Here is a 22,619-nt window from a genome sequence, read left to right as displayed (position 1 = left end):
GACTTGGTTTATCTCTCTAGTAATTAAGGTTAGTTTCGATTGTAATATTTTTGACCATGTGGATTTCCATTCAAAGAAGAATATGCTACCCACATGGAGGGGGAAAGGAGCATCAGATAGAGCATCAGTGTCGGCTTTCTCATGCAGAGCAAATAGATTCTCTTTCATGGGATATCAGATTGTCGTTCTTCTGACATTGATTGCCAAGTCACATGCCATTCTGATTCTGTGTGATATATTTAGTTAGTTCTAAAATCCAAATGCTGATCATGAACAAAATATGTAATATCTACTTGAGAGTCTTATTGCATTAATTACTTCTAAAATCCACTTGAGCTCAATTCAGATGATAAGGAAGGGCTTTAGTGAAGTAATGTAGAAAAAGGAAAAAACTGAGCTAGGTTTTGAATAGTTTTATGTTTTAAGTAGTCATTCATTAACAAGACTTTCAATTTTCTGGATACAAAATGCCATCCAAGTAAGTATTCAACTAGTTGACCATCACTTGCCTTTCAATCTATTTACAGACAACAAACTTCAAGATCTAGCACTATATCTCATGTCAGAAAAACTTGCACAAACACAGAATGGTCTCTCAGAAACCATCATTCAAGCTCCATATATACAATTCTTGATACAATCACAGAAGTGCACCATATACACAAAAGGTTCCTAATCCAAGACTACAAACAACTAGTCTCAATTTATTCACGCTTTCCCTTTTTTGGTGAATTCTCAAGGTGGAGGGTTAAGATTGCAATTTACAATTAGCCAACCTCATCCACAGCTACAACTAAAGGACCATGTTCATGTCATCCTAAGGCATTCTCTACATGGTTCGAGGTTCCTGCAGCTGCGGTTGCGGCTTCAAAAATTGTTGGTTGCTCAAGCAAAGACTGTCTACAAGTAGGACAAGAGGAATGTGAGAGCAGCCAAGTATCTATGCACCTTACATGGAATGCATGGTTACATTTTGGTAGCACTCTAACTTTCTCACCATCCATAAACTCCCCAAGGCAAATTGGACAATCTGTGGCTACAATACTAGTAGTACCTGAACCATAAACAGCTATAGGGATCTGATGCAATGCCCTTTTCTTTAGTCCTTTTGCTGCTGCACGAGCTGCAGCCTCCTCTGGTGTCTCAAAAGCCAACCTGCGGCTACATCTTAGAGCACAGCGCACAATTGAGTTAAGTCCAAGAGCACATATAAGTGCACAAAGCAAAGCTGCCAAGATAATCACCATGTTGGTGTCAAAATTTGCGTCTCCTGTGAAAGAATCCCTTGTTCTATTCACGTTACCTGGTGCAGTTGAGCTTGAATCTGGGTCAAGCAACAGGCGGCGATGAAGAACCATTATGGATTCTCTGTGTCAGATACTTCAAAAACACCAATAATTCCAACTGAAAAACTCAGATTCTTGTACCCTTTTGATATCAGCTGAGGTATCTATGCCTGCTGCTTGAAAAGCTTTGGCAAATGAGCTTGAAAATGCACTAATCCACGGTTTTTCAGTAGCAAATCGACCCACAGAGAAATTTGAGAGGATTGATACATGTCAGGCTTGTTATAACCTTGTGTAGCTGGATTTAGCTTCCTGTGATGTAAGGATTTAAGATTTTTTATGCTTGTCAGAAGAAGTGAAGGGAATCAAGCAAGAAAGGTTTTGAAATAACTTTTGGCGTTTGTTCTTTACTTGACCCTTTACCAACAAGAAACAGAGAAGGACATCTCTTTGGTTACAAGGAAGAGGGAATCATAGAAGAAGGGGGGTGGTGGTGAATAGTATCTGAGAAGGATGAAAACCAACGGAACCACTTTGTTATAGAAGCGCACAAACACAAAATTTTCTGGCTCTCAAGTAACTAATGGCGTTTCCACTCTAATCCAATCATAGACTTCTTCCACATAGGCCAAAAACCATCATGCAAACCATGACTATGAAAGGTTTTAATTGGTCTTACCGGGCTTGTGATGTTGATCCAACAGGAATGGTTAGAGTTTTTCTTCTAACTATTCAGAGCACAAAATTATAGACTCAAATTTTGTGACGCAAAGGAAGAAGGTATAGCTTTTTATGTTGTGTGGATATTAAAGTGCCTTGTAGTGTTTAGAAGTTGCAGGTGCAACCGTGACATAGATATTATGTTACGAAATGAAAGCAAGACAGCTTCTTAACTTGTTTGGTGTGTCCCCTTATATTTATTATTGCTGTGAGACAGGACATGCAGATGGTTAATTTTAGAATCAGCATAGGGAAGAAAAGGCGGTTAGGAATTTTGTTTATGGTACCTTATCCCACCTAATCAAAATTAGCTTATATAAAGAAGCACTTATTCTGAGCACCAAATCCTTCTCCCACTCCTCCACTCAACCATTAATTTAAAGTTGAAGTAATGTGTCCCCTTCATTTACCTTTTTTTCTCAACCAACGTTCAATTTTAGCTTGTGATCTAGCGATACCGCTAATTGTAGCACTTATAATTATATCCAAAGTTGAATAACTTAAAAAAGGTGTACAGAAATCAGTACACAGTATGATACTACCCTATGGAAGTGTGTGATATTTCTTTGGCATTAAGCTGATTTAACAATCATCATTTAGCACAATTAAACCAAGTTATGGGATGTGTTAATCTCAAAGACAAGTTTGATGGGCTATATACAAAACGAAATAGCTGACTGTGTAGGGGTTAGACGATTGAGAAAAAGGCCAACATATATAGCTATAAGCATACAAATTCCTTTGTCGTATTTTATCAATGGTGACATGTTTATCACGGCAAGGAGGATATGTATCGCAAATTTACAATGAAGGTTGTACTGTGTGGGTCATGAGAAAGAGAAAAGAGTGGGCACATGAGAGGTGATGTGGTTCAGACTTCAGCATCATGGGCCATAGCCCAACCCCACAACTCTTTCACTAGATACCACATCATTCTTTGAGATTGTTACCTGTCTCCTCCATTGACTTTACTTCATACAAGTTCGCCAACCAATTTGTATTCTTCTGCCTTAATTACGAACAGGATACAGAAAAACACAAAAATAATTATAATAAGATTCACTGTGTTTATATGTTTTTCTTTTATAACATACTATTTACTGTCTTGTTAGAAAATAAACATAAAAAGATTTAAATTCTTACCAATACCCATAATATATTATTACTTTTTTACTAAATTGGTAGCCTCTCATACAGACATGTTACAAAATTTTATGTATACATTCTTTCTTTTCTTTTCTTTTTTGTTTCCCAATGTATCCGATAGTTTCTTTCGAGGCACGAGACATATTAAGTGGATAAACATTTCTCAACAAAACTTTTTTCATACACACGATCAAGTATTGAACTTCTGTCAACATGTTTGAGGAACTCAACTATCTACCAAATGTGTTGTGCTTTGTTGGTAGACATTTTATTTTATAAATTGTGGATACCAGTATAATTACTTATATTTAAAGTGACGAGTCAATAATTAATTTAGTTTTGTAATCAAACTCTACCATGGTAGCATAATAGCCTTTTTATTTGGGAACAACTATTCTCATGTTACATGAGAAAAGTTTTTCCTCCTACACACCCTTTAATAGCTATTGTGCCACTTTTTTCTTTTCTTTTTTTTATTTTTTCAAGTGGTGAAACCCACAAATTTATCTCTATGACATGAGATAACGTATCTCTTTTAACATGAGACTAATAAAATCCTTTCTATTTTAGGTGGGAGAAATAGGGATTAGAATTGAAGCAAACAAGATTAACCAACTGCACTATTTAGGTCATGGATCAAAGTAAAAAAAAAAAGAAAAAATATAGGAATTGTTTAAGCCCATAATCGCAGCCTGTAGTGACTGAGGTGTTAGACTGTCACTGATAAGAGGAGCCTGGGCCCACTAGGAAAGGAGCTATGCCTGGTTTTGCGTGCACGTCAGGAATGGTTTCATGGTTAGGACTTATGAGTTGTGCTTGAATGGAAGCCTCAGCCCAGTGCTCTTGTTGGGGCCACTTTAACCTTAGCATTTTGTCTATTGTTTCTGTAATAATTGACAACTTACAAGTAAGGGCCAATCTTAATCGATCTTTGATTATAGCTTTCCACCCTCTTTGGTTTTTGGATATTTCTATGGGCCTTTAGATTTTTATATTTTGGAGGGAGGGTGTTTAAGAGGTAAATATTGTTTTCCAGAAAGCAAGACCGACACCACTTTGATACGAGCAGTTTAATTGGATTTTGGTTTGTATCTCATCCACATCATTCTATTATTTTTTAGTCCAAAGTTGGATCACCTAATATATGCCGGGAGAGTGATCATTTTGTCACGTTTGGACAAAAAAATTACCAGACTGCCACACTAACAGTAAATTTTGCCAAAATGCCACGCGGCATAATTCGCTACACAGTGTAACGAATTATGTATGCAAGTAATTCGCTACACAGAAATATGCCACGTCAGAACCAAAGATGCCACATGTCAAATTTTGCAAAATTCGCTACACCATGTAGCGAATTTTGCAAAATTTGACATGTGGCATCTTTGGTTCTCTGCGTTCTGACGTGGCATATTTCGCTACACTGTGTAGCGAATTACTTGCATACATAATTCGCTACACTGTGCAGCGAATTATGCCACGTGACATTTTGGCAAAATTTACTGTTGACGTAGCAGTCTGGTAAATTTTTTGTCTATGACATTTTGGTCACTGTTCGCATATATGCCACCAACAGGCAATAGGCAACAGGTAAAAGCAAGTTAGGGAAGTTTTTTTTTTTTTTTTTTTTAATAAAGATTCTAATTATTATTTTTTGTGGCGGGAATTGAATCAAGTTCTTTCCTTAATTACTCTAGGTCATACCTTGAACAACTTTGTCATTTCTCTTAAACATAATCTTTGAATTCGGGTGAATAAGTCTTTTTTTTTTTAAAAAAAAAATTCATCGTCCGAAACATTACTTGTGTTATATTATGATTATTATCATCCGAAACATTACTTGTGTTATATTATCATTGAAGATTATAATTAAAGGAAAAAATATTGGAACCCACTTACTTTTACATAATTGTGATAGAAAAAAGAATTCTATAGCAAGAGAAGAAACATTAAACTCATAATTAAATTAAGGATTTGGTGTTTATTCTTTTAAAAAATTTTAAGTGAGAGAAAGAGATATACAATGAAAATCATATGGGAAGAAGTGAGTGATTTTTTTAATTTAATTTTTAAATAAAAAACACTATCTTAACAAAAATATCATCCTTTAAAAGGATAAATATTTTTCCATAAATTAAACTCAAATTTATGCATACGTTTTTTTTATATACAAAAGAGAAGAGAAATTTTTATGCATACGTTAAACAGTGATGAAATACACATTTTTAAAGTGTATGATCCTTCACAAATAATAATAATGAGAAATAAAACCGGTCACATTTAAAAAAATGTGAAAAAAAAAAACAGAGAAACGTATGCCATGGATATCTTCACCTTCACTTTTGTTTTCTTGAAATCTCCTTTTTTTTTAATTTATCTTCCTTTTCTCATTCTTCATCTGCAGTTTTCTCTAAAATTTTCGAGTCTCAATTTATTTTTCTTCACTCTATTCTCTCTCAATTCTTAAATTTGTAAATAATTTATTTATTTTTCTTCACTCTATTTTCTTTCAATTCTTAAATTTGTAAATAATTAGCTTCATCTCTTCTATTTTATAGAGAACTCTTTTATAATAATATATAACATTATAAAATATATTCCATGCATCACACATGACACATGAGATTTTTTTATTTTATTTTTTATATATATGATGAAATGTCGAATTGTATTATTTTTCGAGTTTCAATAAAAAGGTTATCTATCTTCTAAAAACTTTCATACTAATTTTAAATAGTTATTTCTTCTCTCCACGAAACCAATTCAATTATACTCAAACTATATTGTTGGAGTATTTACCTTTTTCTATTTAGAAAATAATTAAATTTTAATTATTTTATACGGTCAATTTTTTAAAAAAAATGTATAAAACTTAATTATCAATAACTCATGAATCGAATAAAAATAAAAATAAATTTATTATTTATAGGTAAGATAAAAGGGATTACAACTTAACCGTTTTGAAAAACCTGGCATTATCTAAAAGCCTGTTTCAATAATAATAATAAAAAGCCTGTTTAAAGTCCTAATTTGCAGTGAGGCCTTTAAATAGAGCAATAAATTTTCACCTGAATAACTTAGCAAGTCTAAGTAATAAAATAGGCCAACAAATATACATTTTCAAAATATTCTAGTTAAAGTTTAATAACAATAACAATAAAAGTTTAATATTATAATAATAATATTTATTTACTAAAACAAATTGTCATCATCGAGTTTAAAAGGTAGAACCGCTGGATCATCACTTATTCAATGAATAGATAGAATGAAAAAATCCTTGGATGGCCTACACCTATGAAGCACCGACAATTCAAAAATTCTGACGTGTCGTGTCCGACACTCTCCGACTCCGACACTTCCATCCGCGTTATAGAAATGCAAAAAAATGTTCAAAGGTTGCGTTGGGTTGAGTTTTTAGTTCCAACTATTAGATTCGTTGGATTATGATTACCATTTTATTGAGTTTAATATAAATATTTGAGATATCTTATGTTTCTTTGCAAAATTGATGAATATTATAAGTTTAGTTTCATTTTTTGTTAATTATTGAATATTAAATATAATATACACTACATAAATTACAAATATTATTTAATATCGAAACGTATCTTAACGTGTCAAAATCTAATATTTTTTAGAATTAACGTGTCGGAATGTCGTGTCGTGCCACGTGTCCCGTGTCGGTATTGGTGCTACATAGGCCTAGACTATAGTCTTATTAGGAAAATAAGTGTTTTTAAAAAGACTTAATATAGTGTTTTTAAAATATTTTTTTTTTTCAAAAAAAAAGGGGTCTTAATATAGCTAAGTTAGTATTTAGTAAATAGACCAAACTAGACCTAATTCAAGTGAGGCCATAAGATCTTGACAAATTGTTTAATCTATTCCAACCTTTAATGTTACACAACCCAATTGGTAATTATGAATATAACGCATCTAGTAATGTTATGTTAAATTACCTGAAAATTTTATGAAGAGTGATATTGAACGATGAGGGAAAAGTTTGTTTATATAAAAAAAATTAGTTAAATGTATATATTTTTTGAAAAATGTAGTGAGTTAAAATAATTTATATTTTAAATTAAATTAAGAATGAATGTATTTTTTCTTACTCTATAAATGAGTTTACTTTAAAAGAATTTTGCCTAAAATGATGAAGATACAAAGACTAAACTTATATTTTGTCTTTTAAAAATTTACTTTACATCAATTTTTTTTAAAGATTTTGACATTAAATTAATTTATTAAAGATTTTAAATAAATCAAAATGGTTCATTTGAATGTCACGCGGAACGTAATTGAAGAACCATTTTGATCTCAAGGATTAAATTAATACAAACATTTTAAAAGAACAAATTGATGTCAAATTAATCACATTAGTAAAACTTTAAGAAAAGTTCATGAAGTTTTATATACTAAAATTGAGGGTGGGTACATATCTTAATAGGTTATATGTGTAATCCAATCATAACTTTGATAATTTGGTTATATTTTGCACGAGGTGTGCCTTTTCATAATCTAAACTTTTACCTATAAAAAAAATACTCATTTTATGAAATTATTGCAATTAAATAAGATTCACTTCAAACAATATTATTTGTAAAGTGAAAAAAAAAGTACGAGACTGTAATATATATATATATATATATATATATATATATATATATATGATAATAAAATATAATAAAATATTTACGTATTCACTCACTTTAAAAATAAATTTTAAGGTGGTGTTTGGTTAGGAACTTTTCAACGGATATCTATGTTTCTGAAGTATGGCTTTTAGAAACACCATGTTTGTTTCAACGTATTTTCACCAAAAACCCATCTATCCAATTTGTCTGGATTTATGAGAAACATAGATATCCGCACTGTTTAGAAACCCAATTTGAAGGTAGGATTTTTCGGAAAAACGGTTATCTAGCTTTTAATGCACTGTTGATTTCATAAAGTTACATAATTTTCTCAGTAAAGTTTTTCCCCACCAAACAACTTTTTTTTACATTTTTCTACCTATTTCACTTTATCTATCTTTCAATCATTTCTCTATCTATTATATTTCTCTACTATTCCAAAAAAATTTCCTGAATCAAACGTCCCCTAAGACACTTTTCTACATTCATGTTAACAGTCTAATTTTGGAGTTGCAGATGCTGACAACAGAAGTTAATACTTTCATGTACCTTTAAAAAAAAGAGTTCTCTAGAGTTATAGTTTCAAATATGTTGGTGTAGTCCTAAAAATATAATGAAATATCTGTCATACTCATAGTAGAAACACTTTTGGCAATAATGGAAAGGAGTCTGACTGTCTTAATTACAGATTTTGAGTTCAAGTCATAAGAATAAGAATGAAAAAAAAGGCTAAATTATATAGAACCACCTCAAACTTATATGTGTTTTCAAAAAATCACCTTATATTTTGAATTGAATCAATAAACCCTCTTATACTTCAACATTAAATCAATTAAACATATTCAATAATTTTATGACAAAAATATCCTTTGCTATCAATTTGCTACTAGCCATTGCTACTCTTTTACTAAACTGATTTCTAGTCAGCGATTTATATATCACGCAAATTAGAAGGACTTATTCATAAATAAATATTTGTCTCTCGAGAAAATAATAGGTTGTATTTTTTCTTGTCTGCATCGCATCCTTCATTTTTCGTAGAAAATCCTTAGAAATAAATAGAAGATTCTTTGTCGTCCATGTTACTTTCCAAGATATATTACTTATCGAAATGCAACATCTTCAACGCAACGTCCTTTTTCTGTTTTTTCATTATAAAATAAACTCGCTCATGATCTGATGCTTTGCATCTTCGTTAATTAACGAGCAAGATGTTAGTAGACTATGGACTACGAAGAAGGATTATTAATTTTTTAAAAATTATCCATTTTTGTTTCGTTTAGTTTTTGTTGTGGAGCACTTGTGATAAGGTTGATAATACATTATCTAATAGCAGGTTGAAGACATGGATATTTTTGTCTTAAATTTATAAAATATGTCTAATTGATGAAATGTTGAAGTATAAGGTGGTGAATTGTTTTAATTAGAAGTGGAAGGTAGTCTTTTAAAAAACACTTAAAGTTTAGGGTGGTTTTATGTAATTTAACAAAAAAAAAAAACAATTGAAAAAGTTGTCTTCTTTAATAGAATATAATAAATACTCGAACTAAATATAATCCTTATAATGAACAGCTTGAAAACTAAAAAAAGAAAAGAAAAGGTACTACCTTCCAAAAATAATAATAATAATAAATAAATAGAAGAAAAGAGACTACCTGGTACCTAGGATCGATATGCAGCATTAATAACAAAGTAACACAGACAAACTCAGTTGCACAACAAAAAAATGCGTGAAAAAAGAACAAATGAAAACCGCAGTAATTAGATTATTGGAAAAATATTTTTCCCTTCAAAATTTATTTTATTTTCGAATCTAATCATTAATTTTTCTCAATCAATAATTAAGATTTGTTAAATTAAATTTATTAATTAATTTATAATTTATAATAAATTCAATAAATTCTAACCGCTAATTTATGAAAATCAATAATTAAATATAAAATAATTTAAAAAGTACAAATGTTTTCCCCTATTATTATTACTATCGTGTACGTAGCTGAGTATACGTACTTGACAACCCCGAGAAACGACAAGGTAAAGGTTTGCCTTTATAGAAGACAAGCACCGCAACAAGGGGAAGTGTGAAAAGGGAAAAGGAGCAGTGACCGGATCGGAACAACGCGGTCACTCTCCTCTTTCCCCGAAAAAACGATGTCGTTGCCGTATCACCGGCGATCTCAATCGGAGGTCCATTTCCGGATCCCCGATGACTTCGACCTCGAACTCGATCCCTTCGATGCCCCTCCCCTCCATTTCCAAGATCCCGCCCCGAACGACGACCTCTTCTCCGCTTACGTTGATTCCGACAAATCCGGATCCAAACTCCAATCGCCGCCACCCTCCGCCACCGCAGAGAGCAGCAAAACCGGTAGGCCCGGTCACCGCCGCAGCAATTCGGCCGATGCGTCTTCTTCGTTATTGTCTGAGGGCATTGAGGCTAAGAAGGCCATGTCCCCTGATAAGCTCGCTGAATTGTGGACCGTTGATCCCAAGCGAGCCAAGAGGTAGATTCACATTCACTTCACCTTTTTCCTTATTTTTGGAATTTCGGATTCGCTTTTGAATAATAGAATTTCCATTTTCGCTTTTCCTAAACGGAAATCGGTTTTCTCTCCTTGCCTGAGCCACAATGTACAATGCAATTTTCACTACTCTGTTCATAATTTGTCCATAGCGATTTGTTACTTAAAGGAGGTTTTCTCAAATCGTGCATTTGATGCAGGATTCTGGCCAACCGCCAATCTGCCGCGCGCTCAAAAGAGAGGAAAGCTTGTTATGTGTTGGAGCTTGAGAGAAAAATTCAAACTCTTCAAACAGAAGCAACTACCCTTTCAGCTCAATTAAATCTTTTCCAGGTTCTTATTGAAATTTGAAAATTGTCTTGCTTGATTGATAAATAACTACGTTGGACAAATCTTATTAGCTGCATTACACCTAATATAGTTATTTCTAGTGACAGATGTACTTTTCTTGGTCTTCCTCTTGTTTATTCACTGATGTTTGTTGTATTTTGAAAATGTAAATATTGTTATGCACAGAAGAATGACTTGCATAGGATGTGTGTTTATCTAATGGCTCAAATTAACGAAACATAACTAATAAATTAAAGCCTTCAGATATAAATAAGATCAATAGCCGTGTAATACTTACACGAGTGTAAATTGGTCCTGTCCATATGTGTGTGTGTAGAATGCTAGCATTACACTCTTTGTTGTTACTTTTATTCAACAGTATTACCGGGCAAAATTCCATGTGGGCCCTAGGCTTACTCTCTTGGGATTTCACCTAATAATAGAAAGAGTATTACAAAGAGAATGTCAAGGAGTGTTATATATATATATATATATGTATTTGTATATATATATATATATATATATATATATGTATATATATATAGACACAGGGGAATTGATCCTCTCCTCTCACATGACCTTATGTAAGAGAATCTCAGTCATCTATAGACAAATCAAATATGACATGAGAGTGTGTTAGGATAAAAAGTGATGAAAGGAGAACCGTTGATTTGTAGACGATTGAGATTCTCTCACTTGAGATAATGTGACAGGAGAGCAGTGGCGGATCCAGAAAATTAATGAAGGGTGGGCATTCAATAAATTCAAGTACATATAGATTTGGATTTGGTCTGAAACGCAACTTGCGAGCAGCTGCCGGCCGGGTCTGGTTGAGATCTAGATTTGGACGGATTGTGACTCAACTAGACCTATGATGGAGGAAGAAGCAAATGTTCCAACTTTCAATAACGGAGATTGAGGTTTGAGAGGAGATGAATCAGTATGTAGATGCAAACGATGGGTCTGGAATAGAGCTCTCTGCTGTTAGGTTTGGATAATGAAGATGGAGGAGAAAAAAGAACTCACGGGAAAATAAAATAGGAGGGAAATTAAAGGGGTAAGATATCGTAACAACCAACTAGGGTTACTACCAATCAATTTCACCGTTAGATAGATTATGTTGATCCAACGGTTATATTTATTTCTATCTTTGTATGGTTATGATCCCCATATTTAATGTAAAAGCATTAAATATGAAAAATCATAACCACACAAAGGTGAAAATAAATATAAAGTATTAAATATGGGAAATCATAACCATACAAAAATGAAAATAAATATAACCGTTGGATCAACATAATCGATCTAACGGTGAAATTGATTGGTAGTAACCCTTTTTGTAATTTTGCATCATATTTCAAGGGTGGGCACTTGCCCCCCTTCTCCTGAACCTAGATCCGCCTCTGCATGAGAGGATCCACTCCCGTAGACAGACATGAATTTTTTTCTTTTTTTCCATATTGAAACACAAGGCTTTTAGATAAATTGTTCTATGTCATTCTTGCAGATGTATTGTTCTGTGTTGTTCTCTTTGCGACATGATGGTCATGTAATTTTATCCGCTGTATTTAAAGTTTGGACAGGTTGCCTTGTCAATTTCAGGAATAGATACTGATAGGACCCCACTAATGATTTATCCTAAGAATTGCCACAGAGAATTATTTGGGAAGGATGACTCAGCTCATAAAGGGAATATTCTAGAGGTGAGGTTGTTGGAAGGCTCCAATTCTGTTAGAATGGATGAGGTGGCAAAGAGAGAGGGGAGATGGTTAAAAGGCAGCAGGAAAGTGAGGAGAGGGATCTTTGGGCATTTGGAACTTGGGCACCTTAGGGTGATTTGGGAGAGACTAGCGGCTCTAGAATTCCTCTAGAATTATCCTTTACTGTTAAGCATTTCCAGATTTTGTAATTGTTCCTTTTATTGTTAAATTGTCTCAGTTAATTGTCATAGTCCATGTAATTGTCATTTGAATTTCATCAATATATGAAAAACCTGATTATTCAGGCCAAAAACACTTGGTTTACTGTTATTGATCTATATTTGGGTTGAAGGTCCGTATCAGATACCCCTTTATTTGCTTTTTTCCCCTCTTCTTGTCTTTGTTGGCTTGCTATTGATTCTTGTGGTTATTTATTCATCTTTAGATGAAGATGCTTTTGTTTCCTTTAATTGTACTTTGTTGCAATTTGTTAAATTCCTTATATGTAATGAGGAACTTTCATACTATGCTACCTGAGACTTATTCATTCAGAAACATCTTTTTCAGCGAGATACATCTGGTCTGACTACTGAAAATACGGAGTTGAAGCTTCGGTTACAAGCCATGGAGCAACAAGCTAAGTTATGTGATGGTATGTCTCAGCCATACAAAGAAAATGTGCACATTATAATGTCCCTGTTTCCACTTGTTACTTGATATACAAGTTATTCTTTGGCTTCACTTAAATTGATACTAAGAATTTTTGCTGGTTTTTACATCAGTATGAGTGGAATTATTATTTTCTAAGAAGTTATTGGAAATTGTCTTCAACTTTTGATCCCTTTTAAATATTACTTTGAGATTGTTAGACTGCATCATTCAAGAAAAAGAAGTGTTTTTGGACCTTCTCATGATCAATAACCTACTTGTAGTGTGTCTGTTATGTTAAACTTTCAGCTAATATACTGTTATTTACAACTCATTTGCATGACTTCACCGCTCCTGTCTAAAACAAAATGTACAGCTCTAAATGAAGCCCTGAAGAAAGAAGTTGATAGGCTCAAGATTGCTACTGGAGAGATAGTAACTCATGCTGATACCTTTGGTTTGGGAATGCATCAACTTCCATATTCTCAAGCTTCGTTCTTCTCATATCAGCCACAACATGGGCCAGGTGAACTTCAGGCCATACAAATGTCACAGTTGCATTCACTTTCATCTAATGTGTCTACTCAAAATCGGCCTCCGTTTGATCTAGCCACTCCATACGATTTGTCAGAAATGTTGTCAAATGATTCTATTGGCCAATTTCGGGGGCTGGACATAGGACACAGGGTTTCTCATGTTCTGATACCTGATGGTCCCTCCATTCCTGTTAATAAAATCAACAATGGCTTTTGATGCAAATTTGACTGACCTACATGTCATCACCCTGCTTACTGGATTGTTCATAGACTGACATGAGTGAGACCTAAAGGTATTGATTTTTTGTTATTCTATTCAATTCTGTATTTGATTAAATTTCATATATTTTGGTTGCTTGTTCAGGTAGCTCCTTTTTCTTTTCTTTTTTGTTAGACTTGAATTAATTTATAGAGATCAAAATGCGAGAGGTTTTATCAAGTTATATTATCCAGTCTGGTTCTTTTTACATATTATTTTATTGCTGTGAGAATTTGTACTTATTTGCACCTTCTATTCAATAACCGTTTCTGTGTGTACACGTTTTTGCACTTGGCACAGACTAGCAGGTGTTGGTGCCAGTTCTCATTTTCTACCTTATTGCACAAAGAACCATTTTGTCATTAATTTCAATTGCAACAGTTGACACATATGGACATGGTATGCCATGGATGGACCATCGTGTTTTTTTATTTTTGTGAAATCGAAAGGTAGACATGTTTTGTTGGTTAACTCTCCTGTCAGTGTTAAAGAAGCCATTTAAATGAGCGCCTCAAATGTCCACATATCTTACTAGTTGGTCTCGAGTATTAGGCGGGAAATAAATGGCAGCCATATGGTTGCGGTCCCTTCCCTTCCCTTCTTTATCCTTTATATTGTCTCTGTCCTTCTTTTTTCATTTTAATTTTCACCAGCTCAGGCATTTTCTGTGTCATATTTGCCGATAAGATTGCAGGAAAGAGGTTGAAGATTTTGATTTTTTCAAAGTCAAATTTTTTCATTTCATTCTTTTTTCCTCTGGGCTACAGCTACATTCTCTGGAAAAGAAGAATAAATCAGTTTTATGAGACAATTTCTAAGTACTTCTGTTTCTCAGACTACAAACTAAAATAAAAAAACTGTTTTTAAAAACATTGTCAAGCACAACCGAAATGAGCATGATATATATCTCTGAACTTAATAATCACTTGGGAAATGTATTCATTATGTTGTAGAAATCAAAAAAAGTATCATCTTAAGAAAAAGACAAACCAATTTATTGAATAAAGTGCCCCATCACTATTTTTAGTACTATATATGCCTTGTCCTTTTTTTAACATGACAACAAAATGGTTCCTACAACATGAGGGATATAATCCTCTAATCACTTATGCTAAAGATTTTAGATTGGTAAAACTATCTTCTTAATTTTATTTTGTAGAAGAAAAAAAAGTGACTTGTGGAAAAAATGCCTGATACCAAAACTAAAAGTCTAAATCCTGATTGACCGCTTGTATATGATATAAAGTAAAGATTAAGTGGAGTTCTGACTCATTGGTTCAACCTTTGTATGTCAAAAGAAAAAAGAACAACAACTTAGGAGTCCTAAATGACAAATGATCAAATGGGATGTTTGTGGTAGAATAGAACCGCAGGTGATGGTTAAACCACTTGGTTCAAAGCTAATTTTCGGAGTTGCCTTCTAGTCACTTGGTCTTCTTGCTAAAATTGCCAAAGAATTGACCGGGTAGAGTTTGTCCAGGAATCACTTTTGAGTTTTAACCCAGTTAATGACTATCCTAATAAGCAGTTTCGTTAAGTTCACTAACATACCAGTCAGGAAAAACAGTGCACCTCTACTTCATCTTTTCCATTGTGGACGGTGAAGGTCGTTTCCACACCCAACACCTAATTTCAACTTCACAACAACCTCTACCTAGCTGACCTCTTGAACAACTAATATAATCCAGAGCAGTAAGCTCCACATCGAATTCTAATATCTTATTAACCCTGTGTGACATATCATTTCAACGGACACATGGGCACCAAACTTGTAACCAATTAATCACGCTTGGTTATGGATGGCCTACTAGGCTACAGCCCCCAGCACCCCATTTAAATGCACATGGTAGGGTCTGGAACATGTTTGAGTTTGCAGTTTGAACAAAGCAAGAAACTACCTCTTTGAAAGACTGTCTATATACCTTCCACATATGACCATTGCAGTTACCTACCACTGGAAAGTGACCCCTCAAATCCCTGTTTGCTAATGGTTCAAGTTCAATACATATTCTTGGTTTTGCATGTTGCCCCAGTGGGACTAGGGGACAAACCTTGTGGAGGGCACCTTCATATGGTCCCTAGACAAACAATATATGGATTTAATCCACATCCCCTTTATGTGGATCTCATTTCTAGTGTAATTCAGCCACTCCCTACAGAGGATTCTTTGAATTTCCCTTGTTTGATCTTTCAAGCATGAACAAGAATTCTTCTCTCCATTTCAATTTCATTGTTGTCATTATTATCTTCCCCTTTTTGAGCATATATAGACTCGATTTTTAAAAAATAGGTAGGATGTTGAATGGTCATAAATGCATAGGCAAGGGACTTTATTGTTTTCGCTTTTGGTCTTTTGCTTTGTGGACACAAGCTTTCCGGCTCTCTATCAAAAACTGACACAAGTTTTGGTATGCTCTCTCGATGTTGCCTTCTACTCTTCTAGTTTGTGGTAATCTTGCACCGAAAATCGGAGCACGAAAATTACATTGGCTCTTTATCTTTAGCTTTTATATATGAGAAATCATTGTCTCATTTTACATGAGGTAACTATCTTATGTTACTCTCACATAAAAAATTGTGCCACCACTTTTTCTTTTTTTCTTTTTCTAATGGGTGGTGAGCCCCATCATATCATGTGTCTATGATAGAAGATACTTATCTCCAACAACATTAGAGAAATAGAACCCTTTTATATATAAGGTGATATTTTCTTATATTACATATAAAAAATATTATCTCTTATCCAAAATAGGAGAGAGAAAAGAGTTTGAGATGAGAAAAAAAATTCTTATAAAACACATTTAAAAAATAAGTATAAGAGATAAAAAAAAAATTTATATAACATAAAAAAAATATTACCCTTATATATATCTATGGAAACTCCCCGGAATTGACATTGATGAGAAAGGCAAAAGGTGAAAACATCCTTCACGAATATGGGCAGAAAATGCTGCTTCGTATATCTGATCACGGAGGTGATTAATTAATCAAACCCTCCTCTAATATTATTTCAACCGATAAGAAGACAAATTTGCAGGCTTCGTGAAAAGATGTTCTTACGGTGAGTTAAAAGTGACGTTTATTCGTGTCCTACTAAAGAATTGTCACAATCGAACCAAAAGATTTGATATCCTGAACAGTTGCTGATCTCCATTGTCCTTTTGTTCTTACTATCCATCAATTTCTTTTTACTTTTAAGAGGTTTCCTCTTCACATATTATATATTTACAACCACGTCTATGTTATAAAGATTTCGTACACAATTGTTAGATCTATATACATTAGAAAAGCCTCAACTAATTTTTCCAACCAAGAAACTAACTATAGTGAAGCATATAAGAGAAAACACATTAAGATAGAAAGTAAGAAAATAATAATTATTGATTTGTTTACAAAAAATTTAAATTCTTTCACAGAACTTAATTATATTAATTAAGACACGAGAGAATCCGTTTTCATCTCAATTAGATAACAATGACCTTGTTGATTTGTATGATTAGCCACTAGGCAAGAATGTACATTTATTATGCCATTTTTAATTTCAATAAACCTGAACTGCACATGTTATTGGTGAGCACTTTCTTATAAAATTTCTGCACCATGCAATAGTCAAAATAGCTTCTATTTATAAGAAAATAAAAATAAAAATAATCCATAATTAATGCATCCCCATGACTGATATTACTAACCACTAGGAGATTTATTTATTTATCTATAAGTCATTATCCAAGTTTGTTGTAATTGCTTATTAGTTTTCTTTCCTCAACATCCACAGCAAAGAATATATATATTTATTTATTTTTCTGAAAATGACGCTTGAATAAAATGGTCCGCGAAGAACGGGACGTGCATGTGCTCCTAACATGGTAGGGCCAATATCAGATCTCCCACCATTTTTTCAACAACACCTTCGAAAGCTTTTTTGATTATTAATTACCATATGCATACAAAAAGGAGCATCATAAAATGATGGTTGGAAGCATTGAAAGCTTTGTTTCATTAAACAAAAATTAATCACCCTCATTCTCTTTGTTTAAACTTCCGTAAGTCCTTTCATTAAACGCCTTGTAATAATCAATATGCTCTTGAGAGTCTTTGTTGAACTTTTAAGTCCTTTGATTGAACGCAACCACGTGTCCATTTGGCATATTCCAAATAGTAATAGACAATTATATCAATTTTAAAGTAAAGCAGTTACATATATACTTACTACTTGGACACAAATTTCTTAGATTTTAGTAAATTGTTGAAAGTTTATTTCATAGTTAGTGTGATGTAACTGTTTTAATTTACTTGTTCCACCGTACAAATGGGCATAGGTAATTTATTTTGATTGCAGAGACAGTTACCTATATACAATTTGTTTATTAGAATATGGTTTATCAAGTAACCTAAAAAATAAAATAAAGGTTATATACTTCTTCTGTCACTGTAGATGGAAAAGAATGCAGCAACATTTATTTTCATCAGGATATGCGTCCGGATCCTGATGTGTTTTTTTTTTTAGGTCAGGATACGATCCCGTATCCTAGTGTTAATAATTTGCTGTAACTTTTCTCATCAGCAGCGAAAGGAGAAACTAGTAACCCATAAAATAATTAATAAGATTCTTTCCAAGTATTAGTACTCATCTGAAGTGACTAATATATGCTGGGGATTATTAAGAGAGTTAGGCAAGCAAAAGAAAAAGACAAAAACAGAATTTTGGTTATCATTGTAAACTTTAAGCAGTAATGATTTTCAAAATCCTCTTAACTTGAGCAATGACACGTGTAATCAAAATACTTGACCTCATGGTTTCTGTGGAGTGCTACTGTTCATGTCGGTTATTTGCTCAGAACCATCTACAATATTAAATCCTTCTGCATACACATTTCTTCAAACTGTTGTGTCCTTTTCATACATAATAAGATAGAACCAAGCAGAACGCAGAAAGGGTAATGTAAGGTGGCAACATTTACAAAATAAAATTACTGCAACTGAGAATGGTTCATTGAATGCAAAGTATGCAGAGGTGGAAAAAAAAAAAAAGCAAAGAAGTCTAGTATATGTTAATAAATGTCATTAATTCTACAAGGTTTGGTGCCGTCCTCAACAGCACACAAAGTTGGACCTATCTAAAAAGGTTTAAGATAACCCAAAATTAGTGGCCTTTTTCTGCTATAGGCCGTGATTTAAGGGTCATTTAAGAAGAAAAAAAAGACACTACACTGTCATACGTAATGACCAACTGAAATAAACATACAAAATTAAGAGATATAACTTACATGAGAACAGTTGAGAAATGCATGTGCCAAGTGGGGCCGTAGATTAAGCAGTTGGTAGTGTAACCGAAACATTTGCATGTGCGCCTTGATTCTCGCTCCCAAGTTCTGAAAAAATGTGAATACGTTTTTGAGGTTTGGCTCTCTCTTTTAGACTTGAGAAATGCTAACTTGTCTTTTTCTAGCATAATAAGACCCCACAACTTGGTCTTTTAGTGCACCCAACCTATGCTTAATTTTCCTATAAAAGCAAACCAATCTTAGCTGAGCATTAAGCACCAACAAGTAAAGCTCTCTCTCCTATCTTACATTCTTAGTCCTCAACTTCTCCAAGCACTACTAGTACCACACACAATGGCAATTGCAGCAACCTCTGCCATCTCTCTTCTTTTCTTTCTTCTTAACCTATGCCTTAAAGGCACTTATGGTGACTATGGAGGTGGATGGCAAGGTGGTCATGCCACATTTTATGGTGGGGGAGATGCATCAGGCACAATGGGTAAGTTTAATAAAATTCCTTGTCTTTATGGGTTCGAATCTAAGAAACAGTGTCTTTGCAATTATGTAAGGGTTTAGCTTCACCCCACACTCGCTAGCCGAGTTTAACTGGGAGTGTTTTTTTTTTTTCTATATTTGAGCTATATGTGGGGTTAAAAGTAAAAAGAACATTGTTGTGGTGTACATTATGATTTCTTTTAGGCATGAAGTTAAAAGTGACTCTTCTCATATAGTCATTTGTGTATGTGAGTTTCTCATGAGAATGTTATGATTTCAGGAGGGGCATGTGGTTATGGAAATTTGTATAGTCAAGGCTATGGGACTAACACTGCAGCACTAAGCACTGCTCTATTCAACAGTGGCTTGAGTTGTGGTTCTTGCTATGAAATGAAATGTAATGGTGAGCCCAGATGGTGCCTCCCTGGTAGCATAATGGTTACTGCTACAAACTTCTGCCCCCCTAACTATGCATTGTCTAATGACAATGGTGGGTGGTGCAACCCTCCTCTACAGCACTTTGATCTTGCTGAGCCTGCTTTCTTACAAATTGCACAATACAAAGCTGGAATTGTTCCTGTTTCCTTCAGAAGGTAAATCCCAGAAATTCCTTAATACTTGTTTGTTTGTACTTCATTTTAAGCTTTCAGCTCAGTGTTGACTAGAACCATTCATTAACATGCTTTTTTTTTTTTTGGCTTGAAACAGAGTTCCCTGTGTGAAGAAAGGAGGAATCAGGTTCACAATTAATGGCCACTCTTACTTTAACTTGGTTTTGATCACAAATGTTGGTGGAGCTGGAGATGTTCAATCTGTGTCCATCAAGGGTAAAAATGGGTGGCAAAAAATGTCTAGAAACTGGGGCCAGAATTGGCAAAGCAACTCTTACCTCAATGGCCAAAGCCTCTCTTTCCAGGTCACTACAAGTGATGGCAGAACTATGACTAGCAACAATGTTGCTCCTGGTAATTGGCAATTTGGACAGACATTTGAGGGGGGACAGTTTTAGAAAACTTTTTTTAAGTTCCCATTTTGAGTTAATGTTTGTGTGCTTGTAATATATGGCATTGTTGGCTTGTTTTGTTATAGTTGGAAAGTGTGAGGAAAGAAAAAAAGGTAGATTAGGAGGAGTTTCAATGCTGTGGTGGCTATATGGCACCCGCTAGGCCTATTATAATATGTTGTTGTTTTTTTTAGTTTCAGAGATATCCCATTGATCATTGATGAAGTAAAAGTGGTGATGATCTCAATAGCTTTGTATATTTAATCCCCCGAAATGATAATTTACCAAGTTGGGGGCGACTTTATATCAATTTGATGATGCTTTTTGATTCCAAGTCTTTTCCAACTTCTGCATCTTCAGTAACTAAATTCACTTTTGACTACTAGTAAATCCTCAAAGCGAACATAGAAAATTGCACCGACTTCTTTTCAATATTACTTGTCCTGCGCTTGTCACGCATGTGAAAATACTAACCAATTCATAGTTTCAACTTTGAATATTGAATTGGGGTTGTTGCCTAAAAATATACAAACAGGAGCGGGAGGTCCAAGTAGTATATGATTCTTAGAAGTCAAAGAGTTTCGAGAAGTAGAACCATTTTCTTCTTTCTTTTACTTGTTTATATTTCTTTTTGCACTTTGGACGATGGCACTTGTTTGACTTGGGCCATCAATGGCAACTCCCAAGAATAGAAATTCAACGTTTTTCCTAGCCCAAAGGGTAAAAGCCTAAAGAATTAGAGATGGCATCTTTAAGGGGGCATAGTCCAAAAAAAAATTTTGGTTAACTATAAGATATTGATGGGAATCTGAACTAAAATGATAAAATTATTTATTTTTACACATCTGTTGATATATTGTATAAGGACATTTTTGTCTGAAAATATAAAAATGTGTTTTCTAGTTGGTGAGAAAAATAATAATAACATGGGTGGGATAGGGTTTTTTTTTTTTTTCCCATGTGTAATTAAAACGGGAATGATAGAAAAAAAAGTATCCTGAGATTTTTTTACTTTTACTCATATTGAATATGGTAAAAAAAAATTCTCACCCCCCACTTTCCCAGCATTTCAACCAAAATTTATACCAAATACTATCTAAAGCATGAAGGGGCAAACCTATAGTAAACGGTGCTGCCGCAAGCTACCTAGCTAAGTTCTTCGGCCATAAACAATTTTGTCCTGAATATATATGTTTTTTTTTTTAAATTTCTTCACTATTTTATTAATTAATCAGCTAATCCAATTGAGTCGGACATGATTATAAGAGTGGCAAAACTCTCCTTATTAAATTTTCAATACAAAAATATATCCATAATTCGAATTTGATATCACTAATAAAACTTCTTAATTTTGAGACGGCTAAGCTAATACTAATGTTCCTTTTGGCCACAAAATCTTCTTACAAAAGAATATCATTAGACATTAAATTATGACTGAAAGTCATGACTATTGTGTACGATTATAATAAATATGAAATATTGTTAAAAATTATGAATACTTAAATGAAGTCGGTTATTAGAACCATGTATAAAATATGCGGAAAGATAAAGATAATGTCTTTTAAGTAGGATTATACAATATACTTCTTCTTATGTATAAATGTTTTAACTGTTTAAGTATTTTTCTTTTTCTTTCCATTTTAATTTTTGGCGAATCCATGTCTCGTAATCTTGCCTTAACTACTCTCCACCAAATACTTCCAGTAAGGTCCAGCCATGTGAAACCAGTAGCAGAGGATAATGAGAAAAGATAATGGCCGAATGATTAAGCTAGAAGTTAGCAGAATGATAAATTATACTTCTATTATTGTTATGATTATTGTCTTCAAATGGTTGTTATTTTAGTTCCCAACGAATTGTAGAACATGGCATATAAATATAGATGCATTCTAAGGTCAACATTTGATACCATTTCAAAGTATGGTGATGCTTTTATAATGAAGCCCTGATTTTAAATCAATCAAGTGTTAAGCTAAAGAAAAAGGATAATCATTTATAACTAGAACCAATGATTGAATTTGATTATCAGATTTTAACTTAGCTTGTAAGATTAAGTCAATATTGTTTTCTTTAAAC

At 33.4% G+C, this 22,619-nt stretch overlaps 3 protein-coding genes across 4 annotated transcripts; 2 read left to right on the top strand and 1 right to left on the bottom strand.

Annotated features, from left to right (window-relative positions):
- Window positions 1–462: 462 nt before the first annotated feature.
- On the bottom strand, window positions 463–2,150 carry LOC133311057 (RING-H2 finger protein ATL72-like). Its single transcript, XM_061512074.1, has 2 exons — window positions 1,055–2,150; window positions 463–900 (listed from the first exon to the last, which is right to left on the bottom strand). Exons 1-2 carry the CDS (start codon window positions 1,356–1,358, stop codon window positions 830–832), a joined length of 375 nt encoding a protein of 124 aa, XP_061368058.1. The 5' UTR covers window positions 1,359–2,150; the 3' UTR covers window positions 463–829.
- Window positions 2,151–9,822: 7,672 nt separating this feature from the next.
- On the top strand, window positions 9,823–14,072 carry LOC133311065 (bZIP transcription factor 18). The gene is made up of 4 exons (XM_061512079.1): window positions 9,823–10,290; window positions 10,509–10,641; window positions 12,906–12,990; window positions 13,363–14,072. Exons 1-4 carry the CDS (start codon window positions 9,938–9,940, stop codon window positions 13,737–13,739), a joined length of 948 nt encoding a protein of 315 aa, XP_061368063.1. The 5' UTR covers window positions 9,823–9,937; the 3' UTR covers window positions 13,740–14,072.
- A 4,554-nt stretch (window positions 14,073–18,626) lies between these two features.
- On the top strand, window positions 18,627–20,807 carry LOC133311066 (expansin-A8). 2 transcript variants are annotated; one of them, XM_061512081.1, is made up of 4 exons: window positions 18,627–18,637; window positions 19,399–19,544; window positions 19,821–20,133; window positions 20,249–20,807. In XM_061512081.1, exons 2-4 carry the CDS (start codon window positions 19,400–19,402, stop codon window positions 20,547–20,549), a joined length of 759 nt encoding a protein of 252 aa, XP_061368065.1. In that variant the 5' UTR covers window positions 18,627–18,637; window position 19,399; the 3' UTR covers window positions 20,550–20,807. The 2 variants fall into 2 exon arrangements, with proteins under 2 accessions (XP_061368065.1, XP_061368064.1); XM_061512080.1 differs by lacking the exon at window positions 18,627–18,637 and having other exon boundaries at window positions 19,342–19,544.
- Window positions 20,808–22,619: the final 1,812 nt, after the last annotated feature.

This window comes from Gastrolobium bilobum, unplaced genomic scaffold (genome assembly GCF_033153095.1).
Source record: "Gastrolobium bilobum isolate Gb01-03AN ecotype WA unplaced genomic scaffold, APGP_CSIRO_Gbil_v1 utg12942, whole genome shotgun sequence".
Classification (NCBI taxonomy): domain Eukaryota; kingdom Viridiplantae; phylum Streptophyta; class Magnoliopsida; order Fabales; family Fabaceae; genus Gastrolobium; species Gastrolobium bilobum.
This window is presented reverse-complemented; position numbering and strand designations above follow the sequence as displayed.